Source organism: Podarcis erhardii (assembly GCF_964252035.2).
Source record: "Podarcis erhardii genome assembly, chromosome: 2".
NCBI classification, from domain to species: domain Eukaryota; kingdom Metazoa; phylum Chordata; class Lepidosauria; order Squamata; family Lacertidae; genus Podarcis; species Podarcis erhardii.
In genome coordinates this window covers 44,935,830-44,962,249 of record NC_138498.1, presented here as the reverse complement: position 1 = coordinate 44,962,249, position 26,420 = coordinate 44,935,830, and the positions used below count along the sequence as shown (strand labels likewise).

The following is a 26,420-nucleotide window of genomic DNA, read 5'->3' as shown; positions in this document are numbered from 1 at the left end:
CCCAATTAAAATTGTCCTCCCCAAGCTATTTGCCCCATGGGCGCAAGATTAATTAAGCCTTTGCACTGCATGGCAAGCAAAATTTCAGTTTGCTGATATTAATCAGAAAAACAATGCTAAAGGGTTTAATCTACACATATACACACACACACTCCTAGTGCTGCAGTTGCAATATGAACAACCCCCCTATTGCTTTTATTAACACTTAAACTGTGGAGATCCAGTTCATGGATCACCCACATCATAATTATTTTGGCTCGCAGAAGTCCCTTCATAGAGGGATCAGAATTGGTTTCCAGTGAGTCCTCAATTTAAAGTAGGCTCTCAGCTGACAAAATGCTCCAAAAGTACTTCTGGATCCCATACACAGTCTTTTGACCTACAGTTTGGGGAAGGACTGATCTGCAAAGAAAGCAAGAATGAAAGTACCTGAGACATATCTTACATTTCTCACAAACCTTATGTGCTATTATAAAGGTCTATTATGCAATGCCTCTAAAAGAGCACAAGTATGCATTTGCACATTTCACATGCTGCAACAAAATCAGTGAACAGTTTTGTAACACTTTAAAGACTAAGGCCCCTACATACTTTTTGTTTGTGTATGTAGGTGTTTTCTGCAACATGTCTTTGACACAGTAATAGTGCATCTGCAGCAGATTTATAGTGAACTGTCTACACATTTCCTCTTTATTAGTTATGTGATTCTTCCCAGTGTTACAACATTACTGCCACCTGGAGGGGCACTCTGGAACTACAGTGCAACAAAAAGAAAACCTGCATATACCTGTACAGTACAATTATACTGTGTACATCAAACATATTCACCAGTTATTGAGAGACTCACACCTTAAGATGCTTGGCAAGGAGGAGCCTTAGATCTTTACCTATATAGTTTGACCAGCTACCATAATTCTAAAACTGCCATATAATTTACTCTCTGGAATTGTGACAGTAGCAAAGATTGCAGCTATTCTGAAGTAAGTAACTAAAGGACTGAAGCCTCTGTCTCTAGGGTTTACTCCTGCTGGTCCTGCAATCTGACCTGTGTCCACATCAGTATATCGGCTGAGTGAGCGCTCTGATGTCCGGTGGCCTCGTTCCCGCCGCCGGTGATGCCGTTGGTTCTCCTCTGGGATTACCCTTTCCAAAGAGTAGTCATCCAAGCGCATGCCTTTGGAGCGTGAGTGGCCCAACATGGAGGCAGAGCGTTTCATGGGGCTTGCATCTGTGATTGTCTGGAAAGGGACAGAAACCCAGAACAATAACTGAACTGGCACTTTATGAGAAGGCAAACCCCCATGGATTTGATAGACAATGGAATACTATGCCTCTTTCTAGGCAACTACTCTGTCATGTATAGCTCAGCTAAAGAACTATGGGCACATCTATCCATCCTCCCGTCCAAGTTGCTAACCAAGCCCTCTTTCTGTGCCCATAGTTATTAAATTAATGATGCATATATGAACCTCTCTCTCAAGATATACCCATTTGCCACAAGTGCTAGGAATGGTTGTCTAAAGAGTTATGGAGTGTGAGGTTTTTATTTTGCTTGCAAACAACCAAATCTTCCTTCCCAATCTGCTGAAGAATGAATGCATGGGTTTAGCTAGCATACAGAACAGTTGCCGTATTGTCTTTCTCCCACAGATGATACAGAAAAGGGCCAAACCCAGATTTCATTAATCATGTGACTGTTACATATAATATTTTTCTTTCACAAATAGCTAGCGCAGGGTTGTCAGTTGGGACTGGGATCCTGGCATGGGGTAGGTTTGGTTTTAATCCTTTGCCTACTGATGTGTTCTTGATCCAGATCAACTAATAGGAACATTCCCAAACATGCAACGAGCAGGTGCTTCAGGTCCCCTGAATCAGACTACAGTTGGGGTGGGTGGGTCACAGCCAGGGCACTGAACTAAACTAGGTTCCCCACACTGGCCATTTGAGAAAGAAAAATCCTGCATTTAAGAGCAATCCACATGATTAATGTGGACTACATATGACAGTGGTTTTCAACCAGGGTGCCATGGCACCCTGGGGTGCCTTGAATGGTGGTATCTGTGCCTCTTTCCTTCCTTCCCTCCTCTGATGCCCTCCTGCAACTCTGCCTCTCAAAGGCTTGCACAGCTGTTTGTTGCAGCAGCCCAGGCTATAAGCTCCACAAGCAAACGGTGCCTCTGGGGCTGGCCAAAGGGTACTTCCCAGGCCCCTGTGGGACAGTATGAGGAGGTACGTCTCTTTGGGGCAGGCGGGAAGCTCAGAGACCAGGGGCGGCAGCAGCAGCTGCCCAGAGGACTTCCAAGGAGAGGGGAGAGAAGAGGCTGAGGGAACACTCCACAAGTGAGGGTGTTTGAAAAAGGGTGAGATAACTGGGCTCCTGAGCCTCACAGGGATGCCACAGAAAGAATGTAGTTGGTCAAGGGAGCTGTGGACTCAATAAGGTTGAAAACCTCTGACATATGACATAGATGTTTTGTTTTTTTAAAAAAATTAAATGCCAGGTGTGGGGGGTAGGGAGTGGAATTGTCCTCAGAAATGTAGTGTGCTTGGAGAAGAGGCATAAGTTTGCTCCCCCACCTGTCCCCACTGCCCAGTAATTAGCATTAGGGGGAAAATCTCCCTCGTTAAGTAATTTGTCAAATGTCATTCATTGTTCTTTTATTACAGAACGTGAAGGTACACCCGATATTATAGTACTGGACAACAATTTACAATACATCTTATTGTATGTTAAGATTAGTGCCAGTAACAACTCCCAAGATTCTTATATGGTTTCCTCAGCTTTGCTCAAATCATTGTCTGGCACCCCTCTTCTTGAATAGGACACAAGACGACTGGGTCTTGGAGCCTGAATTGAGACCTCTTGTGACTTCTTCCTTCTTAGCTTTTGGGGGTCATGCTCATTATCTACATTTATAGGCAGCTATCTCTAGGAATAAAGACATTTCAAGGTACAGTACCCTCAGAAACCAGAAAATCTGCAAAGGCTCTTGGAGGCCATCTTGTGATCAATAAAAGCAAAAAATGGAGGGCAGTGATTTAGTAGAAAGGAGGCCATAGAAAAATCTGAATGCTGCCAAATGCCCTGTGACTCCCACCCCCTACCCTATGTTACCTTGTGCTTACTCACAACATCAATTTCAAAAACTACTGGGTTGGACTGACACCATGATATATTAAAACAACTTCAAGGAATCTGTGTTTGGTATTTCAGATTTGCTCAGCCAGAAAGATCTTGGTTTAAAGTAGAGATGGCTAAACTGTGGTTCTCCAGAGGTAGTTGGACTGCTCATCATCCAAGACCATGGCCATGCTGGCTGGGGCTAATGGAAGTTGAGTCCAACAACATCTGTACAGCCCTGGTTCAAAATATTACACAATAACAAGCCAGAACAAGAAGAATAACAAAAGGCCCTCTCCAAAGTCTTACAGAATAAAAAAGCTTTTAAAAATTCATCCAACTTCTTCTGAATTACATTATTATTGTATGAGAACACCACTAGGTTGAAATTAAACCTAGAAGTCACAAATTACACATTGCTTGTATAGGTAAAATAAAACACATTTGTGTCAACTTTGATTTAATATGGGTGAAAATACACACATGTAACTGTATTTATTATTCTTGTGTACACGGAGTTCTGATTTGTAAATTTAAATGTGACCAAAATATATTCACATGCAGTAATCTGCAACAGATAGTAGGAATATAGGACTGTCCTATACAGTGGTACCTCGGGTTAAGAACTTAATTCGTTCTGGAGGTCCGTTCTTAACCTGAAACTGTTCTTAACCTGAGGTACCACTTTCGCTAATGGGGCCTCCTGCTGCTGCCGCCGCTGCACGATTTCTGTTCTCATCCTGAAGCAAAGTTCTTAACCCAAGGTACTACTTCTTGGTTAGCGGAGTCTGTAACCTGAAGTGTCTGTAACTCAAGGTACCACTGTACTGAGTCAGAGCAGCAATCTAAGTATTGCCTATATTGATTGGCAGCAGATCTTCAGGATTTCAGACAAGCTTCTCTTCCAGCTCTACCTGGAAATGCTAGGAATTGAACACAGGACTTTCTATATGCAAAGCAGATGCTCTGCTACTGAGCTATGGCCCTTCCCTGCATTATAGGGCCGTTCTATGGTCCTTTATAGTATGTTACAGATTATTTCATTTGATAGATGTGTCATCCTGAATATATAATTTGGGTCTGAAGTAGCAATCACATTTGATTTTGGATGCATACTTATTATGTTTTGTCATTATGTTTTGTGACACAGAGATTTAATCATAGCTCATTTGGATTGGATGTTGATATATATCATCCAAACTTTTGGTCAAGAGATATTGGAGACATCTGGATCGAGAAAATGAAAAGGGACCAAATTAACAGAAAAGTATGAGGGATGTTTTTGGAGATTATGCTGCTAGTGGTTTTAACACATCCTTTCAGAAACAATATAGGACACAAGTCATAAATTCAATTACATATGTATGGACAGTAGTCACTTTCAAATGATATCATCTGTGGTGGTTTTCTCATGAAGAACACTCCATAACTGCACTGAAGACTACCTTGTCTCCAAAAACATATCTAATGCACCCTGGACCACATTCCAGGCTAAACAGCTTCAGTAATGGTTATGAAATATGACTTGAATTATTAACTGTAGGAATGGTACTGTGAGAAACATTCAGTCATGTCCTTTCCAGCAGCAGTGAGGAACCTGTGGCCCTCTAGATGTTGTTGGACTCCAGCTACCATGAGCCCCAGTCAGCATGGCCAATGGTCAGAGATGATGGTAGTTGTTGTCCAATAACTTCCTGAGGGTGACATTTCCCTCACAATGCCTTACAGCAAGCACTGCCAGAACTGGCCGTGTGTAGTATCAACCATATTTATTTGAAGCACCAGCAGTCATATGCTTTTAAAAAACCATTTTTTAAGCAGCCATGAAACTTGTCCAGAAATGGCTATACAGTTTCCGGTAGCTACTACGCAACTTGAAAAGTAAGCTGCCTTCATAAATGCCTAGCTGGAGTCTTATCAGGTGAACTGTAAATGTTGCCCACAAAGAAAACATTATCTTATATCCATTCTGGGAGCAAAATTACATTTTCTACCCTTTTTGTGCATACCCCAAAGTATTGGAGTTCTAGAGTATCAGGAAAAGATCAGTCACACATACAGCACTGTATTCTACCTAACAAAAGTTCATTATTGTTTTAGTTTATTTTATTTTAGTTTAATTTAGGTAAATTTAGGGAAAGACAAATTAATAATCCCATGTGCAAACAAACATGTTTCTTACCACTTGAAAGCAGTATATTCCATTGCAGAGCAGGGATCAAGGTTCCACACACTATCCCTGCCTTGGACAGATTAACACTTCTCCATTATACTAAGACATTGTTCCCTCCCCTTGAAATCACACTAACTCAGAAAGAGGAAATGCTAAAGAAAGAAACCAGGACTCCTGACCCCACAGTCATACTGCTCTGACCAAATAATCCCACGTCTCAGTATGCAACCCAGAAATCCTAGTAGTCAACTCGCCCATATTTAACACAAAGCCAGAAATAACACTCTTGCTTACAATCCCTTCCCTGCTGGAGCCACCTGACTCTTCCTGTTTCACAGGACAAGAGAGAGAAAAATTACTCACTTGTAACTGATGCTCTTTCAGTTGTCCTTCCCCTTTTCCCACCTATATATAGGTGCAGATGCATATGCAACCAGGCCTTCCAGAAACCTCTCTCCAATAGATTATTCTTGGAGTAACCTCAGCATGGGGCTGCTTGTGCATAGTGAACCACAATTAAAATCAAACAAGTTACCACAGAGTTGCAAGCAACTCTCAAAAAGGAGTTAAGCTGATCCAGTCACCTCAGACATGTAAGACTCCTACCTCACAGTTTCATCAGAATCTATTTGGGTGGGTATTCTGAGACTTAGACTGAAGGGAACATGCTGTGGTAGACATCTGGGAAAGGGTCAGAAATGGACAGAGATAATTTAAAATAGCATCACATATAAGCTAGCAACCATTTATTAAAGAGGCTCAGTCAATTTTGAAAAAAGTAAACAAGAACAATGGTATCTTCTACAACATGGCAGTTTCAACAGACAGCCATTCATAGCTCTTAAGGGATCCTGCTGTAGGAAGTACAGCCAGTCATATCCAGGTTGTAAGTTTTTCCATCTTGTGATTCCCTTCTCCAACTAGATGTGCTTCAGAATTGAAGGAAAGAGGCACAGAAATTTCTCTGGGAGATTGCTAAGAAAACCACAGACATTTCTAATTAAAATGGGAAGCTTTCTTGATAGGATGCCTCCTTTTTATCAAGTAAAAATGAATGGAGGTGGTTGAAGAAACTATCCCTCTTAGGTGCTCTCTGCACAACATTATTGTGGATCTCAGATATGCACATTCAAGTACAATCAAGACTTGGTCACACCATATCTGTCAACTCAGCAAATTCAGGAAATGGTAGACTGTGCTTGGGCTGCACAGTCCACACATGGGAAGCAGATAAATGGACACAGAAAGCTCAGTGTCACACCACCACTTTGCTCAGGCAACACCATTCTATACCAAAAGCATGTGCTAGAAAGCAAGAAAAGCTTCCCATGTGCCCTAACACTCTCAGCTCAGCAGATGAGTGCTTTTGCAGTGAAATAAAAGGCAATTCCTGCTCTGGTGGCTCACTGCTGAGCAGTTGTTTCTGGAAGGCCTGGTTGAATGCACATTGATTCAACAACTGCAAATAGGCAGATCATATTAGAGAAGAAAGAGAGGAACATGTTGGACACACAGAATCCAGGATTTGGTGGAGTGAATGTGAGAATGGATAGCTGGTCCAGATTGAGAAAGAATTCCCATCCACCCCACAAAACAGATGGAAAATGGAAATAAGTAATTGGGCATCTGACAGACAGAAGAAGCAGCAAGACATTTTGTGGCACCTTAGAGAGCTATAGACTTATAGTGTAATTCTGTTCATGCCTACTCAGAAGCCCCACTGAACTTACACTTCCTTGGACTAGAGCCCACTTCATCAGATGTGTATGTACACACACCAATTGAAGGCAACACTTACCATGTCTAATAAAGTGGGTTTTGGTCCATTAAATCTTTAAAATGCCCTTGGAAGGTACAGTAGGTTACCAGCTAAGTTTTTCACAGCCCAAGAAAAAAGGCAACAGAAATGAGGAAGGAGCAGAACTATGGTTAGAATGAGTGTGGGGCTGTGGACACGCATATAACTTTCCCCCCAGCAGGCCCAGTAAATAGACAAAACAAAAACTTCATCTGGCCCAAAGGATGTTTTGGCCACATGAAAAGCTTCAATTGGTGTGATGACAGAAAACCAGCCTGTTACTGGGCTAGAGTGCTTAAAGAATTATTTTAGCACCCGTTAAAACTAACATGGCAGACAACAGAGGCAGGAGCAGAAAATCAAGTGTATGGCTTGAAGCAGAGAGAGTGAAAGCAGGAAGAAGGTATGCAGAAAGGAAGAGAAAGCCTAATGAAGACAAGATGAGGACAGAATGGGCTGGAGAGAAAGTTTTTTGCCTGCATAGCTTTGAATGCAGCAAAAGCAATTGGGAATAGAGTAAGAGAGAGAAAGAGGTGTGCATGAAGATAAACACATAGGAGTTGGCAGCTTGCTAGTCTGAGGAGCCCAGGGGAAGGGAACTGGAGGCAGCGAGCGCGCAGAGCCAGGAGCCCAGGCTGCAGTACATACACTGAGATTATTCCCTCGCGGTCGCGCCTTCCTCCACTGTCGCAGCCATACAAGACGGTGCACACAGAAACGGGAAAGAGAGAGAGAGAAGGAAATAAATATAAAGGCAAAGGGAAATATAGGACCAAAGGGGAGGGTGGAGGAACCAGAATGTGGTAAAGGATTGAAGGGAGGAGTGTAAGGAGAGAACAGTCAGGTTAATGTTGGTCATTTATGCACAAGGCCAGCCCAGCCCAGCCCAGTGCTAGAAGCTCATATTCTCAGATATTTGGTTGCTCTTGACAACCAAGATAAACAAAGATAGACATCACGAAGGGACGGACAGTTCTCAGTAGGGATGAGTTGAGCAGCACAGCGGAGACAACAGCAAGGCCACACACTCCCCCCCCCCCCAACCCAAAACATGCGGCAACAAGCCTCAGCCACTGTTAAAAGCTGCAACATTGTGCACGGCCCAAATGGGGACAGTCACCCCTACACACAGAGCTGCTCTCACTGATTGGCTGGGCCTCCTTGGCTTCGTGACTTTGGCCTTGCCAGCCCAACCCAGCCCAAAGGGGGCAGAGTAAGGCAAGGGGAAACTGCAGAGGAAGCCCTGAGCAGGATTTGATAAGTGGAGAAATAGAGGTCTGTAACCTTGGACGTACCTACAATGTTGGGAATTCCAAGAAATGAATTTCTTGCCATTTCTTTGGATGGAAGCAAAGTTTGGGATATTCTTTGTATGCTAACTCTGAAGCCTAATGAGAAAAGTGTAATGCTGAAAGGGACTAATGAATAGAATATGAATGGCTGTACTGCCTTTTTTATTTGGTAAATGATGTTGGTGGGTGCTGCTGCCATGGGTGTTCTCTCTTGATCAGAATAGCTTCTGGTCAGAGATGTGACTGCTGAAATGGAAACATTCAGCATCTTGATTCTTGCATTGTTTCAAACTGGTATAAAGGCTATGAATCACCATTTACCTTGGATGGCAACTAACTATACCTGTATATGTGGGTGTGGGTGAGGGTGAGAGAGAGAGAGAATTAGGGAAGGGATTTATCATAGGTGGTCACAGAGCTGTTTGACAGTGGAACAGGGTGCATTGGAAAGTGATGAGCTCTGATTCACTGGAGGTATTTAAGCAAAGGCTGGCTGGGCCTTTGGCAGACATGCTGTAGCTGCATCCCTTGCAGTGCTATGGTTCTAAAAACAGTCCCACTAACCTGACTTTTTCAGAATGCCTTATTTTAGACCTTTGGTTCTCCAAAATCAGTCCTCCTTAACTGATAAGAAAGGCATCAGTTTCCACCAAATCACCCCAGCTTAGTATTCTTGCCCAGCAATCACAACCTACACATATCTCTGATCTAAAGGCTGTTGCCGCTTCTCATCACCACAGGCCAAGATTTCTGAGGAAGCATCAGGAGTTTTCTGATTGGGTATTGGGAACTGTTACGGGTCCTCCTCAAAAAGACCCAAACAACAATAATTCTCTTGCAGAGTCCAGCACTGAGTCCACCTAGGCAGCCAAGGGAGAGGATTATTATCATGGGGATGTTTTCTGCAGTGTGACATCCATAAGAGTGTATTACTGAGAGAGATGAGTCACACTGAACAGGCTGCTTCCAGACAAAACTAACTTTGGAGATTGGAAGACAAGTCCAAGACTGCAGAGTGCTCCAGTCTTCTTCTCCTTTCCCTGAAACCCAGAGCTAAGTGACAGGAGGAGGGTCAGCACAACCCCAGCAGTATGCACATCTGGAATCTGGAGGGAAGTGCAGGAAAGGGATGACCTGGTGGAAAAGGTACATGGCTTCTCCTATAAAACGTTTCCTGTACTCATGGTTGAGTGCTACAGCAACAGAGTAAGACCACAGCACAGGAATCTGGCATCTGGACACGAGCTGAGAGTAAGTTTTGCAATGGAAAGTGGCAGTAGGAAGGTGCATGTGTGAGAGTACTAAGGGAAAGGGCAGTGCTACAAAAGGGCTGGCAGAATGTTTATAGGAACAGCAGCATTATGACAGCACTGCGACAAGAAAGGTATGTAAGTGCCTGTGCTAGGACAGGGACAGAAATTGCCAAACTGGAGAAGGCAAACTACATGCAATGTGGCAGTTATCACCTTTGTTTAAAAATGTTATGGCCTTCTTCTAATCTGTAGGGATAAAGAAGGCTATATGTCATAGGCCTACAAATGGCAGTAGGGGAGGTTTGTTTCCTACTTATACAGATAGGCTGCAATAGGCTTGGTGAACTGAGACAGCATTGCTTATTGGAGTAGGGCAGGGTGGGGAGCCTTCCATTCTGACCTCTTCCCATTGGCCACACACAGTCTCACTCAGAAGAACTGGAACCAGGTACAGAGATGGAAGGCTCTAGGACAGGTACAGAGAACCTGCAGCCCTCCAGATGTTTTGGGGACTTCAACTCCTACCAATACCAGCCAGTATAACCAACTGTTAGGTATGATGGGAGTTGTAGTCCAATAGCATCTGGAGGGCCACAAGTTCCCTACTCTGGTTTTAGGAAGTTCTAGCCTGTCCTTATTTTGGGCAGTAGATGTGCAGCATTTAGCAGCTTCATCCCGCCATAACTCCCTCTGTCGTTTTGAGGTTTGATTACCAGATGCAAAGCTCATGCAAAAAAGTAAAGGAGAACCAACGCCATTCACCTCCTTCCCTGCAAACAGATGCCCCCTTTCTGCACTGTAACTCATCATCACAGCTGTGCTGAAAGCAACACTTTCTATTACATACTGGATCGTCTTCTAGGAGCTGTGCTGATGTTGGATCAAGACTGCATAGAAGGTCTTATCAGTCCAACTCCAGCAGACAGGCATAGCAGGCAAGCATCCGGCAGCGATAAAAAGCCTAAAATGCTTTAAAGCAGCAGTGGCCAACTTTTTTTTTTTGGCAAGTGTACAACCACAAATCAAATCTAAAGAATAATACAGTGCTACTCAGCCCCACTCTGCAGTACATAATAAAATGTTCTAGTGTCATGGAACTGTTTTGCTTCTGTCTACTGGAGTAGACAATAGCACAGCATGAGAGAGCCAGGTAGGAGCACTGTGATTCCATGCCATTGTTAGGTCCATTTCCCATCGACATGTACTACAAACTCCTACTGCTTGTGTCAGAGGTTGGCAACCTATGCCTTAAAGCCATTGTTTCAAGTTCTTCGCCTTCAGAGAACCCTGATCACACTGACCTTTCTGACAAGGAACATCTGTATATTGCAAAAAATTGTGCTGAGAGTTTTAGGGAGCACATTTAGTTCACATAGTGCACTTGTCAGACCAGCTGGGTTGCTTCACAAAGCCCACATATGAGGAAAATGTGCTGCTTAGAATTCCGCTGAGGCTCTGTACTGCAAGTGGCTGGCAAGTTATCTTTAAGGTCTATCTGTCATTACTATTCTTCTACTGAGGAACCCATTGAGGAACCTGAGTCTCCAGAACAGGTTTGAAAACAACTATCTTAAGAGTAATAAAACCTACTGTTGAAAATGCAGTGTGGATGATGCCAAGCAGCCTACTGCTGGGACCTTTCCAAGACCAGTGGGCCCACTAGGTTGAAGGACAGCTTGCCCAGGGAGCTGTCCAGGATGCTGAGCTTTGGTGCGAGACAACCATGATTTATGTATCTCTGACTTAAAGGGAAGGTCTGTGTTTTGTAGCTAGGTTGCCATAGCTGATGTTTTCAACAAGTTGTGTCTGCTAAGATACTTATGAGTTACAATTTAGACCCTATTAGAATTGGGAGGCACAGTTATAAACTAATTGTAGCAGATAATGTATTTATTTTGTCCATGGTCTTCACCTCATAATATGCCCAAGCTCTCACTTGCACACATATACACAGAGACACAAATATGCTTAGCCTGCTGGTACGGCAGTAAATGCTGCCACACAGCGGAGCATGCTAAGAGCGACTGCTGCTGGGCACATGCTTAGCAAAGAGCACTCACCCCCAGCCCATTATCCCATCCCCACCTTCCGCCTTGCACAACACTGGCTGCTGAAATAGCATCTCACAACCCTGTAAAGTTTGCTACTATAAAGCATGCTTCATGCCAGATCAGGAAGCGTACATTACTAGCTGGACAGTAGCTGCAGAAGGACGCGGGCTTTGCTTTGACAGCAGCTGTGCTGTGACAGGCCACAGTTTAATTTAGCCTTTTCCTCCACTCCCCATCAGAGAAGTGAAGACTGAGCACAAGGCTAGCATACCAAAACAGCCCTCCAGGGGCCAAGGAAGTAAAATAAAATTCCAGCCTGGTCAAAGCAACAAGTTAGCAGAAATTATGCCTTCAAAACAAGACCACTTAAGACAACAACAGGTAATTGCCCCAGTGAAAACCCAGTAGGAAAGCAGAAGTGCAAAGACAAGATCAGAAACCTGATTCCCAGATCCCAGGTCTCAGAGCAGAAATAGGGAAGGCCTTGGGACTACAACTGCCATCATCCTTGACCACTGGCTAATGGGCTAATGGGAGTTGAAATCTAACAACATCTAGAGGCCCAGAGTTCCACATTCCTGTCTGATAGGGTGCTCTGTCCCATGGCTGGGATTCATGGCATATGTTACTTACTCAGAGGACCCTCCTTCCCACCTTCCTTGGCAAAGAGGTGCAATTTCCCTTCTCAGGAAGGATTTGTTGCTTTACTACATTCACATGCCAATATTTCTATGCTTCTTAAGGGAAATGTCTCATTCTCCTCTTTAACATCTGCATCCTTAGACACAGCGGGCTGGATCTGCTAATGGAGAGCTGACACGTGTATTGCAGCAAATGCTGCTCCTGCTGTGCACCTGCTACTGATGCAAATTGAAAGAAATGTGTAGCAGGCACTCAATGCCCTCAGGGCATAAATGCACCAGGGTATAACTCTATGATCTTAGTTGGACTGGTGGCAGCGAGGAGGCCAAACAGCCTACACACATCTGCTCCGACTTCATTTTCATCATGTGATTCTGACTGCCACTAGGCTGGAAGAAAATATCCACTTCAGTCTTGCTGCTACCCAGCTGTTTAACTGAGCTGTCTGAATTACTTGGTATTCTACTAACTAGATGCTAAAGATCAGAAGGTTGTAAAAGTATTGAGGGAATTCGCTGCCTAAAGGGACTTGGAGAGGACCCATTACATTGGAATCACTGCAGGAAAAGGCAGTGGTAGCATTGGAAATATAAGGGATGACTTCTACAGCAGAATGCTGACTTTAATGAGAAAGCCTGATAGCTTTCCCCTAATATTTGGACCAATAAATTGTGATGACAGGCACCTGCTGTCTTGTATGTAAGACATTATTCTGTGATGTATTGCTAGGAAGTATCATTTCATGAGCATCTTCCGTGAATTTAAAGGGTTTAACATGAAGTGGGTGGGGAGAATCTGCAGGATGAAGAGGATGCAGGAAAGGTAGTATTATAAAGTCTAGCCCTTTCTTGGGGGTGGGGGGTGGGTTCAGTATGCCATTTAGACCTAAACTACACATAATGGGGAGATGCACACAGGCCATTGACCTGCATCTCCCCTACAGAATATGTAATATTCTTTGTTCAGGTGCCCCTTTGTGGAACCTTCATCTTGCCCAGGGCTTTCATTTCCTGTGTGAAAGCAAAGCCTTCAGCACATGTTAATAAGCCGAAACGATTCCTGGAAAGAGCATGCTGTTCCTTAGAGTGATATACACACCCTTAAGAAACAGATGTGTAGCAGGAAGACTCAAGGATTCTTTCAGTTTGCACCAGTACCAGGTAGCACTAAGCCCAACATTGCTACATCCTTGATGTGCATGTGACAGCGAGGATCACTGCTACCCCTATAGGCAAAAGAGAGTGCAAGGAAGGGGAGGTCATCACAGCCCTCAAGTTCAAAATGGGCTGGATAAAAAAACCCTCACCTGGTTTTCAGCAGGCAGTCGTGGCATGGAGGCAGCACGTCCATGACCTTCCATGGGCAGGTACTGGTCACTGTCTGAGTAGCCCTCCCTTGCCATCTCCCGCATCTCTACAGACTGGATTAGGCAAAGCAGATGAATTTATTGATTTATTTAAAACATTTATAAACCTCTTAGTATTTGAAAAGCCTCTAAGAAGTGCACAACATAAAAAACAGTAAACAACATAATTAAAATAGAAATACAACATAAAACAAGTAAAACAGTACCAAGGAGAAACAGGAATTTAGAGAATTCATACAAGTAAAAAAAAGGGGGCAATCTTATGGGTCAGAGAAAGCCTGGGCAAAAAGATACATTTTTATACCATGTCTGAAGCAATGGGGTCACGACACATGGGATGCCAGATTTGGGGGAGCTGGGAGGGACAGATGTGGAACAACTGACCAAAGATTAAAGGACTCAATGGACTTCAAACATAGAATCTACTTATTCTGGCCTCATGCTGCTGGCAACCTCTAGTCATTAAGTATTCTTCTGCTAAACGTGATTTGACCTCCTCCTCTCTACCTCTCATAAATATATTTCCTACCCAAATCCAGGAATACAAGTCAGAGGCAATGAACATTTTAGATTCTGGATCTGCAGGCTGTTATATTGCTGCTGTGTCCTGTGGAACCCCATATACAAGTGGTGACTGGTGTGGACTGGTGTGGTAGAAGGCAGAGAAACCAAATGCAACTGGAGCCAGAACAAACTAATTCTGGTTTTTTCCTCAACCTCCTTCCTGGTGAGTACTACAAAGGCAACACTGAGAGGAAGAAGCTGACAGCCATTGCTATTCTCTGGACTGGATGTAAGGAGGAAGGCAGGCAGATGGGGGCTGGCTGAGGGCAGATAGACATTGGTGGGGCAGCATCCCATTTGCCTTAATGGAGCAGCCTCCATTGATATACAAATGGTTCAAATATGCTGTGCAAAGTCTTTGGAGCCTGCAGGACACAGCAAGAGGCAGGGGTGAATTCTCCTAAGGCGCTTTCTCCTAAGGCTGCCACATATAAAATCATGCAAGGAAAGAGGGCATTGCTAGTATTCTTGGAGAAATCACTCCTATTCTCCCAGTTCATAGGCTGAGAGCCAAATGCACACTACGGAGGAACATCTGTACCAATAACGTAGTAGACTTATGACCATGGAAAGAAATCAGTAGATTGTGACTGAAAATGACATGTAATGTGCCAGGATGGATTTACCTCTCAAATGACACTGTGTTCATGATACAGAGCATAACTGCAATTTTATCTTTAGGACAAATATTTTGAGAAAAGCCATAAGAACACTGAGCATCAAAATTCATACTTCTCCATTTAACTCATGTGGAGCCCCTACAATCTAGGTGGTGGTGGTGGTGAGGTTTTGCTTCACCTTTGGAGTCCCCTCCCCCTTTGTTTAAGGTAAGGTGAATTCATATGATTAAATTAGCATGGCAAGAAGGCAATATGAGCAAGCACAGGCTGAGTTCAGTTTATGGCAAAAAGATATTGCAGCTGATTCACTACAAGTACAATTTGCAACTCATCTCCCTTTTGTCATGCTACCAAAACTTCATAGAGTAGGTTGCACAGGGTGCTGTAAATGTGGGCTGTCATGAGATCCAAGTGTCACACGATTCCTTCAACTTCAGCTGAAGCTCAACCCATATTGGCCTGACCCACATCTTAACTATTTGCTCCCCTGAACTGGACCTATGATTCTGGAATTTTCAAAACATGATTCTAGTGAAAGATTGCATATTATAACAGACTTTAAAAAGATTTCAAGAGGACAAACTGGGTCAGAGAAGAGAGAAAGATTGAGAGATAGGCAAGTGCCAGTCCAAGCACGTAGCTGGCACACAAACCACCTGGGAATTGGTCCGGCTATTGGGTATCTCTTCCGGGCGCCCTGGCTCTGGGCTCCAGGTTCCTGTCTTCTGGAACATTTCTTGCGCTCGTTGTGTGACCCAGGATTCACTTTCTTTCATTCCTCCTTCCTGCATGGTCCTGGAGCAGAAAGAATAGTCAGACTATAACAAGTTGCTGCACAGTCACAAACAGAGTCTGATGACACAGAATCATTAGGGTTGTGGAAATAGCTACAATAGCTGCCTTTTCAGGTTCCCTGCTATTCAAAACCCAAGAGTTTCCCAGCTAAGTAAACACAGCCAGAATCTGATAGTTTCAGGATCTCTTATACAGTACCTGGAAAGAATACAGCAGGGATCAATCATGTACAGAACCAAATCAGGAAAAGCCCCCACTCAAGTTGACATACTGAAAACCCGAGACATAAACTCCCTTGATAATATTTAGTAAAGGCTTGTATACAAACATCTAAAGCAGAAAATATCTATAAAAATACACTATAGTGTTTCTGGGCTGAAGACTTCAGTTATGTCTATTGATGTGGTAATCATTGTGTGGGTTTCTAGTAATCTATGATAATGGTTCTAAAACAGGGGTCAGCAAACTTTTTCAGCAGGGGGCCAGTCCTTGTGGGGGGCCAGACTATTTTTTTCATATATTTTTTTTGGGGGGGATGAACGAATTCCTATGCCCCACAAATAACCCAGAGATGCATTTTTAATAAAAGGACACATTCTACTCATGTACAAACACACTGATTCCCAGACCATCTGCAGGCTGGATTTAGAAGGCGATTGGGCTGGATCCGGCCCCTGGGCCTTAGTTTGCCTACCCATGTTCTACAAGGTGTCTGATTCTGCACATTCTGCTTCTGAGTTGTCTTTTTGAATATAGCAGGTCTGAAAGCTATATTGATTAAGACTCACGTTCCATCCCCTTGATCCAGTTGTGAAGAAGGGAGAGCATTCTGTCCTGGGCCACCTTCCTGGGATGGGGATGCTAGATCCATGCGCTGGAACATAAGTGGTGTCCGATTCTACAGGAAAGCACAGAATGATGCACAAGTTGGTATTTAGATATCTGTTGGAAAATACATGCAGCTATTAAATAGCTTCTTTTCCTCGAGTAACAGTTCAGACCATTTGAAAAGCTGTCAGTGACAAGACAATCCCTGCATGCTTTGAACTGTGAGTGAAACCTTGCTCACAGACTGATACATTGCCTATTGGCTTTACTGAGAAGCCACCCTCTTCCCTCTATCAACTGTCAATTGGCAGCAGTCATTTTATCAGGCTGTAACAGGGTAGGTGGGGAGAGAGGAGTTCTAGGGGCACTCCATTGATGCAGCTGAGAGTCTAGCAACCACTGGCTCTTCCTTGCCTTGAATTGGCATTATGAGAACTTGTACTTAAGAAATGGCACTGAAGTTTGAGTATTTCCTCCTTGCCAGGGAGTTTTTCCCCTGATTTTACTTAGCTCCAGTTCCTTCACAATTGCAAGAAGGCATCTCAAGATTCTCCTCCAACCCTGCCTTTGATGCACATTGCATCAAAATTATTTGGCACATGTACATCTGCATGACTACACACACACAACTGCACAAATACAGTATCATACATCCCTCGGCCCCCCTTAAAATACAGTGGTACCTCGGGTTAAGAACGTAATTTGTTCCGGAGGTCCGTTCTTAACCTGAAACTGTTTTTAACCTGAAGAAACTTTAGCTAATGGGGCCTCCCACTGCTGCCATGCCACTGCTGTGCGATTTGTGTTCTCATCCTGAAGCAAAGTTCTTAACCCGAGGTACTATTTCTGGGTTAGCAGAGTCTGTAACCTGAAGTGTCTGTAACCTGAAGCGTATGTAACCCGAGATACCACTGTACATTAGTTCAGGGACTCGTGACCAGACTTGGCAAAAAAAATGAAAGCTGGATACTGAAGGATCTTTTCTCAAACCATGTTTTATGGTTGCCACATACCTGCTCCTCCTGTATGGCCTGCAACTTCTTGGCCTTACTTTGGCGGTAATATTCCATGATCATCATGGCTGCATAGATTTTGCCCACTGTCAGATCGGTAGCTGTAGGATGAAGAAAGCAGAAAGAAAACAATAAATTGCTTCAGCTTATCCTTCCCTTACGTTTGTCTAAAGATGAACTCTGCCTTCAGTTTGGGCTTAGATTTCTTGGCTGGTGGGGTGCCATCACTGTAAGTCTGTGTGTGTCTGCATGTAAAATTGTTAATTCCTTCATGGGCTTTGCAGTTGCAGCTCAGGTAGATATCTGAGGGTAAGTTCCCAAATTTAAATTGCTAGTCTCAGACACCACATGGAGAGTTGAACATGGCCTCATTAGCCCTCTTTTGGCAAAGTAAACACAAGGGGCATATAGGTAAGTGCATTAGCTCTACCTTCTTGCAATCATTCTAATCACCCTCCACAAGTTGGAGGAGGCTTTTCAAGAAGGCATATTATAGAACAGCTCTTTCTCCTCTGTAATAAAATAATAGGAAAGGTATTTATTTATTTATTTGCGGAATTTTTATTTTACCCTTTACCATGTCACCTCAGGGCAGGTTCCAATAAAATCAAAGTACACAACAACAATGCAGATATATGTGTGTGTGTGTGTGTGTGTGTGTGTGTGTGTGTGTGTGTGTATAATGATTAATCAATTTTATTTTTTATTTTTTAAAATTTATATACCACTTGATTGTAAGAAACCGCAAATTGGTTTACAAAAAAGATGAAACAACAAATAATTTGTAAGAATTAATAACAATTTAAGACTTTCAAAAAGTAAAATTAATAAAAAATCACAATATACAAAATATACAAGTTCCTTTACCTGAAAACACCTGCTGTCTGAAAGCTAATTAAAGAGAAATGTCTTTACCGGACATCTGCATTGATAGCTGTCTGATCTCGAGGAAAGTCCTCCAGAGTTGTGGTGCTATGACCAAGAGCACCTATCTCCAAGTTTCAGTCAATCAGGTATCCATTAATGGTGCTACTACCAACACAGCCTCCCTGACATATCTCAGCACATGGGCAGGACAATATTGCAAGAGGTGCTCTTTTAGTTAATTCGGGCCCAAGCCACTCAGAGCTTTATACGTCAAAGTCAACTGTCTGAACTGGACTTGGTGACATATAGCCATTGCAGATGCTTTAAAAAAACTGGCATTCTGAACTAGTGACAATCTTTGAACTGTGTTCAGGAGTTGCCCTATGTAAAGTGCATTACAGTAGTTAATCCAGGAAGCTACTAGGGTGTGAATTAGTGTGGCCAGGCTATCCCTGTCCAGACATGGACATATGTGATGAATCAGCCATAGCTGTCAATAACCACTGTCAATAATCAGCCTTCAGTGACAAGGTGGCATTACAGAGTAACTTCCGACTATGCACTTGATCTTTTACGGTGGGGTGGGGAACGTCTGGACCATGAGGAACTCTTGTCCCACCATGGGATCTAAGTTTATCCATGAGGCTGTTTTCCCCAAACCATGCCCATCTGTCTATCAGTTGACATCACTGGGTGACAGCTGATGAGCACGGTTCAGTCCTGCTGAGTGCTGCTTTACCATTGTGTTCCCTGTGAGACTATCCATGTGGAAATAACACAGTTCTCTCCATTGCCAAGATGACACTGCAACAGTAATTTCCACAAAGTTATTTCCATAAAGAAGTGAGTATCTGCATGAACTCAGTGTGGACAGAATGAATGTCACAGGCAGGGACAATAACGACAACTCTTACATTTATGAGGGGTGACCAGGAGATCCAGAGTTTTCTGGGAGAGGTTGGGCCAGATTGCCATCATTTCCTTCCTCAGCTCAGCATCCATTTGCTGTTTGTCAGCGCCCCCTAGAAGATGTAAGCCAGGGATGAGACACAACAAATAAACAACTGGGCACCTGATCTCCACCCTCTCCCCCAGAAGTATTAGAATATTTAATCTGTTTCTCTTGGATTCTGTTAATTCTCTGGTCAATATTGAAACTAAAATTGAAAAGAAATATTAGGTCAGATCCACACCATACCTTTAAAGTATATTCAGTGCACATTTACAGCATATGACTTCCCCCAAGGATTCCTGGGAACTGTAGTTTTCCCTTACAGAGGTACGGTTCCTAGCAGCCTTAACAAACTACAGTTTCCAGGATTCTTTGGGGGAAGTTGTGTGCTTTAAATGTGCATTGGATGTGCTTTAAATGTACAGTATGGATGTGCCCTGTTGCTGTTACAGCCACTCTATATCAGAGTTGAATGAGTCACACTTCACATTGTAGGTGTTAGTTGGTATGTTTGACCACTGCTGCCCTCAACATTTCCTGGTACACAGAAAGCTGGCAAGTCAGAGAGGATTCTAGAACAGTTTTCTCCTTAACATTCTAAAGTTCTATTCTATATCATCATCATCATTATTATTATTATTGGTCAGGGTGCTTTCCATACCACTCAGTAAGGTGACTCCTTGCATGTAGATCAGAGATGGGGAACCTGTGGCCCTCCATATGTTGCTGGATTACAACTCCCATCATCCCCGACTATTAGCCATATTGGCTGAAGCTGAGTCAGAGTCCAGCAGCATCTGGAAGGCCACAGGTTCTGCAACCCTTATCTACACTTTGGGAGAAGTCTTCCTGAGAGATGTGGAATGCACCCTGGGGCATTCTGCTCCATGGGAGATTTCTGTGCTCCCTGACCTCAGCTGTGGGGGGCAAAGAGACAAACTACCATGGCAAAATAACCAGAAAGATCTCCAACCCAAGCGAGTCAGAAAAGGGGCCTTGGAGCTTTTAATACAGTGGTACCTCGGGTTAAGTACTTAATTTGTTCCAGAGGTCCTTACTTAACCTGAAACTGTTCTTAACCTGAAGCACCACTTTAGCTAATGGGGCCTATCGCTGCCGCCGTGCCGCCGGAGCACGATTTCTGTTCTCATCCTGAAGCAAAGTTCTTAACCCGAGGTAATATTTCTGGGTTAGCGGAGTCTATAACCTGAAGCGTATGTAACCTGAAGCGTATGTAACCCGAGGTACCACTGTAATGACAAGTACATTTCATCCTGTCAAAACAAAATAAAAAAATTCCTTCCAGTAGCACCTTAAAGACCAACTGAGTTAGTTCTAGGTATGAGCTTTCGTGTGCATGCACACTTCTTCAGATACACTGAAACAGAAGTCACCGGACCTTTCTATATAGAAAGGTCCGGTGACTTCTGTTTCAGTGTATCTGAAGAAGTGTGCATGCACACGAAAGCTCATACCTAGAACTAACTCAGTTGGTCTTTAAGGTGCTACTGGAAGGAATTTTTTTATTTTGTTTTGACCATGGCAGACCAACACGGCTACCTATCTGTAACATTTCATCCTGTGTAAAACTCTACAGTGAAATGTTCCTTGGTTTTAAAGGCAGTATCACTCTTCTGATGGGTCTTTAACATAACTGCTTTCTTCATGCATAGGCTGGTACTGGGATGTTTGACCAATTAAGAGGCAGAATGCCTACCCCTTACTACTACTCCCTGGGGAATATCTGGTCCAGGGAGCCTTGTTTGTCCTATAGGCATTTGCATTAATATTTATGTGCAATGTATCATCTATATAAAAGAACTAGCAGGTACTATAATTGTGCAGTGGTAGTAGTGTAGCGGTTAATCTGAGGCAAAATTATTGCTAATTGAAGACTTTTCCCAGGCTTTGCTTTCCAAAATATTTAATTATTTCCCAGAATTCTCTAATCTGTCAGGAAAGAAACTGCTCTCTCTTGCTGTGTTTATGGGGGTGTCACTTGCCTTTGGCAATCTTGATGTCAAGTGCAGTCCGGATCAACGCCATGAGGGTAGAATTGAAATGGACTGTATTGTCGTCTGCCACAGGCAGGTCCATACGAAGTAGTCTCTGCAGAAACCCAAGCAGAAAGGTGTCATTTCACAACTCCCCACCACCCAGGTTATCATGCACAGAGGAGTATATGAGCTCTGGGGAGAACTCTGAGTTCAATAACTTTGTCTTGCATTGAATCCTCTTATTCATGAATTAACCTCACTTCCCACCCAATTTCATGAGGACCAGAGCCCAGTTGAAATATGGTATTATCTCTATACTTGGCTTTTATCACACTTTATTTTGCTTTCACCCAACTGCTTTCAGATACTGGTATGTGGATTCCACATCAGCTACTAGAAGATGGGCCTGGAAATAACCCCACATAATAACTGTATGGACCTGGTTGCACTCCTAAACGTGTTGCTTAGAAATTCATCCCACTGAAATTTACCATAAACATTCTGCAAGATTATCTACTGGGTTTTTGCCAATGACTTTAGCCAGAGATGACTGTAGTCTGAAGACCTCTGCAAGGAGACACTGGAGGCAGTTTCCTGGCTTCTGTTCTAGCCCACTGTATCCCAATCAGTTTTCAGAAATAGGAATATTCTAGACTCCTAGTTTGGGTCACTAGAGCTACTCTCATCCCCTAGCTGTAGATGAGTCCCATGTGTCCTATCCAACTAAGTCTCTCATGATGTAATCTCTCCTCTCCAGAATGTATCCCTTTTAAGGTCCTCTTCCAAACTTACACAGAGTTCTCCCCAAAGAGCTCATTGTCTATATAAAAGTAAAAAAGTGTAAAACAAAGGAAAAACCCAAATAAAATCCCAACTATCCAAGACAGCAGTAGACAGCAGTGGTAAAGGGATGGGGTCCAAGGAGAATGCACACAAACATTCAACAGAACAGATTTCATCAAATGCGCAAGACTAGAGCATGCAAAAAGAGCATGCAGCATGCAGCACAGTGCAAAAGCATGCACAGAGAACACGTTGAGACTCATTCATAGCTCTGGTATAGATTGCTCTAAGGGAGAGATCCGGATTGTGGGCTCTTGGTGCAAAAAATGGGTGCATCCTTAAGGTAGAAAAGAAAGAAATGAAATTGACAGACTATGGGCCATGTGCCATTCCTGAGCCAAGGCTGTGGGCTGGAGATCACACAAGATGCTCAGGGTGGGGCTTGACCAGCTAGTGCATTAGCTGAGATAGGACCAATGGAAATGGGGGTTAGACGGTCAGGGTCCTTGGGGTTCATTAAGTGGATGTCACTGAACAGAGGTGCACAGAATGACAGATGAGATCAAAAACTCTGAAGGAAGAGGAGAAAGAAAGAGGGAGACACACATATAGATGATGGTAATGATAATGATGATGACACATTAAGTAGGAAGATCCCTCAGGAATCTGATGTCCAGAAAACCTGTAAATCTTGGGAGAGCAGCCTGCATTAGACTGAACAGATCTTCCTCAGTGCTTCGTACTTGGGTGCTCAGAATTTCCTCCTCTTTGGCAATTTGGTAAGAATGCTGCCTGTGCCCTCACATTACCTTGTGTTCCTGAGCTGTCCATGAACAAGGTACATGGCCTGTGCATCAAATCCATTTCTGTCACATAACTTAATTCAACCTGTCAGAAGATCTTGCAGAGTCAAGCCTTTCTTTTGGGCCATATGCAGGATCTGTTGTGGATCCCAAAGGTGAGGCACCTCATAAAACAAGATGAAGCAACCTTATTTTCCTTCTCATCCCTTAGACCTTTCTTTTGCATTACATTCAGAATTCACAGAGGACTGGGGATGGACTCTCTGGACTTTTTGGCAGTTGACCAAAAGTTTAACAGTAGTTGTAGAAATTATATTTTTGCTTTGCAACCAGAACTCAATAGCCACACCTCTTGGTGACTGCCTCACTCAGGGCTTGTCGACTTTTCCACTTGTGCCGTGCCTAGAAAGCACGGGTCCAAGAAGTTTTCCCTTGCCCTGTTCCTTTCCAAGGGAAAACATGCTCTTTAGCGATAGATTGGAACAAATGGCAATTTGGGGGGAACCTCAATTGTTATTTGCTCGGATTACAATATAATAATAATTATTTATTATTTATACCCCGCCCATCTGGGTGGCTTCCAACAAAATATTAAAATACAATAGTCTATTAAACATTAAAAGCTTCCCTAAACAGGGGTGCCTTCAGATGTCTTCTAAAAGTCTGGTAGTTGTTTTTCTCTTTGACATCTGGTGGGAGGACATTCCACAGGGCGGGTGCCACTACTGAGAAGGCCCTCTGACTGGTTCCCTGTAACTTGGCTTCTCACAGTGAGGGAACCGCTAGAAGGCCCTCGGCGCTGGACCTCAATGTCTGGGCAGAACAATGGGGGTGGAGATGCTCCTTCAGATATACTGGACCGAGGCCATTTAGGGCTTTAAAGGTCAGCACCAACACTTTGAATTGTGCTCGGAAACGTACTGGGAGCCAATGTAGGTCTTTCAAGACCGGTGTTATGTAGTCTCAGCGGCCGCTCCCAGTCACCAGTCAAGCTGCCGCATTCTGGATTAGCTGTAGTTTCTGGGTCACCTTCAAAGGTAGCCCCACATAGAGCACATTGCAGTAGTCCAAGCGAGAGATAACTTGAGCCCTAAAGAGCAGTTTTCCCTGGAGGAAAGCAGCGGGACAAGAGAAAGTGTGGATAAACCCTCAGTGGATACCCCAGGATTCTGGCAGTCTACAAGACTGGGGGATTATCCACAGCTACCATTTCTCCTGCTCTTTCCAGACACAGGTTTGCACTCAAAAGCTCCATGTCCAAGAGTTGTTGGGTCCCTGCCCCCTTTGAAGCTTTCCCTGTGAAAACCTGCTCTTTAGAACCCAATTGGAGCAAGCATCAATTTGTGTTTCCCAGCAGATTGCTGTTTGCTCTGATTGAACTTTAAAGAGTGGGTTTTTGCAGGGAATGCGATGGGGCAAAAAAAGAGAGAGCACTTGAATGTGGTGTTTTAAAGCGCAGACTGTGCCTGGAAGAAGTAGAGGAAATATAACTGTAGATAAACCATGAGTGTTACTTTGCTTTTATGAATGGCATAGGAACTGCTACAGCATGGGTGACCTCTAGTAACAATGGATTCATGTGGCTGGGGCCAGCAGCATAGTTACCTCCCATAGGAGCAGTGACCTCTCCCAGGACCTGCAGAACTTTTATGGGTTTGTAAACTACCTTGCTGCTTCCACCCACAGAATTGTCTTCCTTCAAATGTTACCACACTGCAGCTATTCTTATATCACAAACTGTGATATTAGGCCTGGGTGTAGCAGTTGCTTGTGGCTCCCCTCCTCCCCACACCCATACCACATGCCCTTCTTCCAGAGTCATTCTATATCCACTTTCCCCCTATTGTTTTGCTGCATTCAATTCCCTGAAGCATTTCTTGTATTGACCCAAAATATCTCAATGCCAACCAAAACAAAAACAAAATGTTATAGAAATATTCATACAGATTTGTATTGTTCATAAAAAAATTCACTTATAGTTTGTAGTTTCTGCTTACTGAATTTGAATTTCTGTATGTGTGCATGTGTGTGTGTTTCAATGGCACAGAATTCACAGTGCGCTTATTTGGGGACAGCGCCCTAGCTTTTCCATGCACTGGAGCAAGCATGGATTGCAACAGTAAGGGAGATGAAAGAGCCAAATCATGTTAGCCATAGTGTATGTAGGCTAATGATTATGAAAATGCCAATTCTGTAGGAGAATTGGGTCCCTTGGATTGCTGTCTCATGCAGAATAAACCCTGGGATCTCTGTATGATTAGGGACAGCAACAGTGAATAAGGGATAATGGTGGGGGTGAATGGATACAGGCAGCAATTCTTTACCAGGGCAAATAGGGCACTCAGAAATCCCAATTCTCTTCCCCACAAATATGTAAGGGAACTGCAGAACAAATTTATCTCTCTCTGGTTTTCTGGACAGCTGATGTCATGGTTGAATGAACCAAGGGATTTATGGACAATGGTAGCGAATGGGAAGGACATGGAAGATTTACAGAGGAGTGGGCCATTACAGAGGAGAGAGATTATTATAGTGTATTGCACTGAAAAGATTATTTTTACTCAAAGGGTTTTGTAAAGCTGGGACGTAAAGCACAGATATGGAAATAGCACAGCTAGGAATGAGACCTATGAGTCTTGACACCAAGGCCTCTAGCCTAAAGTTCATTTACCTTGAGCTCCACACACCACATTCCTTCTCCCATCTCTTCATCCTCCTTTCACCAAGTCTATGCTAACCTGGGATTCCTGACACCCAATACAAGCTCCTGCATACAGTCTCTTTTGAAACCAGATGCCTTACCAGGGTCTAAGGCACAGGTAGCTATGTGCATTTCCTTATGTAAAAAGTCAACATGGTACAAACAAAGCTTTCCTATACTCTCCAGATGTTTTTGGGCTACAACTCCCCAAGGCAACATTGCTAATTGTCAGGGATGATGGGAACCATAGTCCAAAAACATCTGGAGGGTACTAGATTTTTTACCCCGCCCTACCTAATTGCTTAGCCTTACATGATGAGCCTAATACTGCCATTAACCACTTTTAACAACTCCATCTGCATCAAGGCTAATTAGATTTTTGCCCCCATTCAGAAACGATTCATCAGTGTGCTGCTCTTCTCCAGCCATAACATGATCATTGCAAATCATCCCGTGACAGGAGGCATGGACTGCAGTGCGGACTCACAATGGTTCCGTATCTTCCTGTGACTCTCCACAACTTAGGACTAGATTTCAATATTTCATTGAGAAGTTAGCATAGTGGTGGTTTTTTCAAAACATGGTCACTTGTGCCTCCTGTCTGAAGAATAGCAAAAATGCAAGAGGTATTCTGCGAACGCAGCCTGCACCCTAACTGCAATACCACCAAGTCCCTTCAAATTCCTCCTAAGGAATTTTATTCTTCTCTGACCAGCATGTACTTAGTTGAGTTGTTTTTCTTATCCTGGGGTTGTCGCAATTAACTGAGGCATGAAAGTAGTTAGATACCAAGGATGA

General features: G+C 43.4%; 1 protein-coding gene across 5 annotated transcripts in view; it reads right to left on the bottom strand.

Moving 5' to 3' along the window:
- The window catches only part of CACNA1A (calcium voltage-gated channel subunit alpha1 A), a 257,374-nt gene that overhangs the window by 10,169 nt on the left and 220,785 nt on the right, over positions 1-26,420 (bottom strand). For 3 of the 5 annotated variants that reach the window (XM_081845837.1, XM_081845835.1, XM_081845839.1), the window contains 8 exons: positions 21,342-21,447; positions 19,301-19,408; positions 17,520-17,620; positions 16,467-16,576; positions 15,540-15,678; positions 13,640-13,753; positions 7,744-7,779; positions 1,046-1,238 (listed from right to left, as the gene is read on the bottom strand). In XM_081845837.1, coding sequence (XP_081701963.1) covers positions 1,046-1,238; positions 7,744-7,779; positions 13,640-13,753; positions 15,540-15,678; positions 16,467-16,576; positions 17,520-17,620; positions 19,301-19,408; positions 21,342-21,447 — 907 coding nt within the window. The remainder of the gene's footprint in view (positions 1-1,045; positions 1,239-7,743; positions 7,780-13,639; positions 13,754-15,539; positions 15,679-16,466; positions 16,577-17,519; positions 17,621-19,300; positions 19,409-21,341; positions 21,448-26,420) is intronic. The other 2 variants (XM_081845836.1, XM_081845838.1) reach the window with 2 other exon arrangements.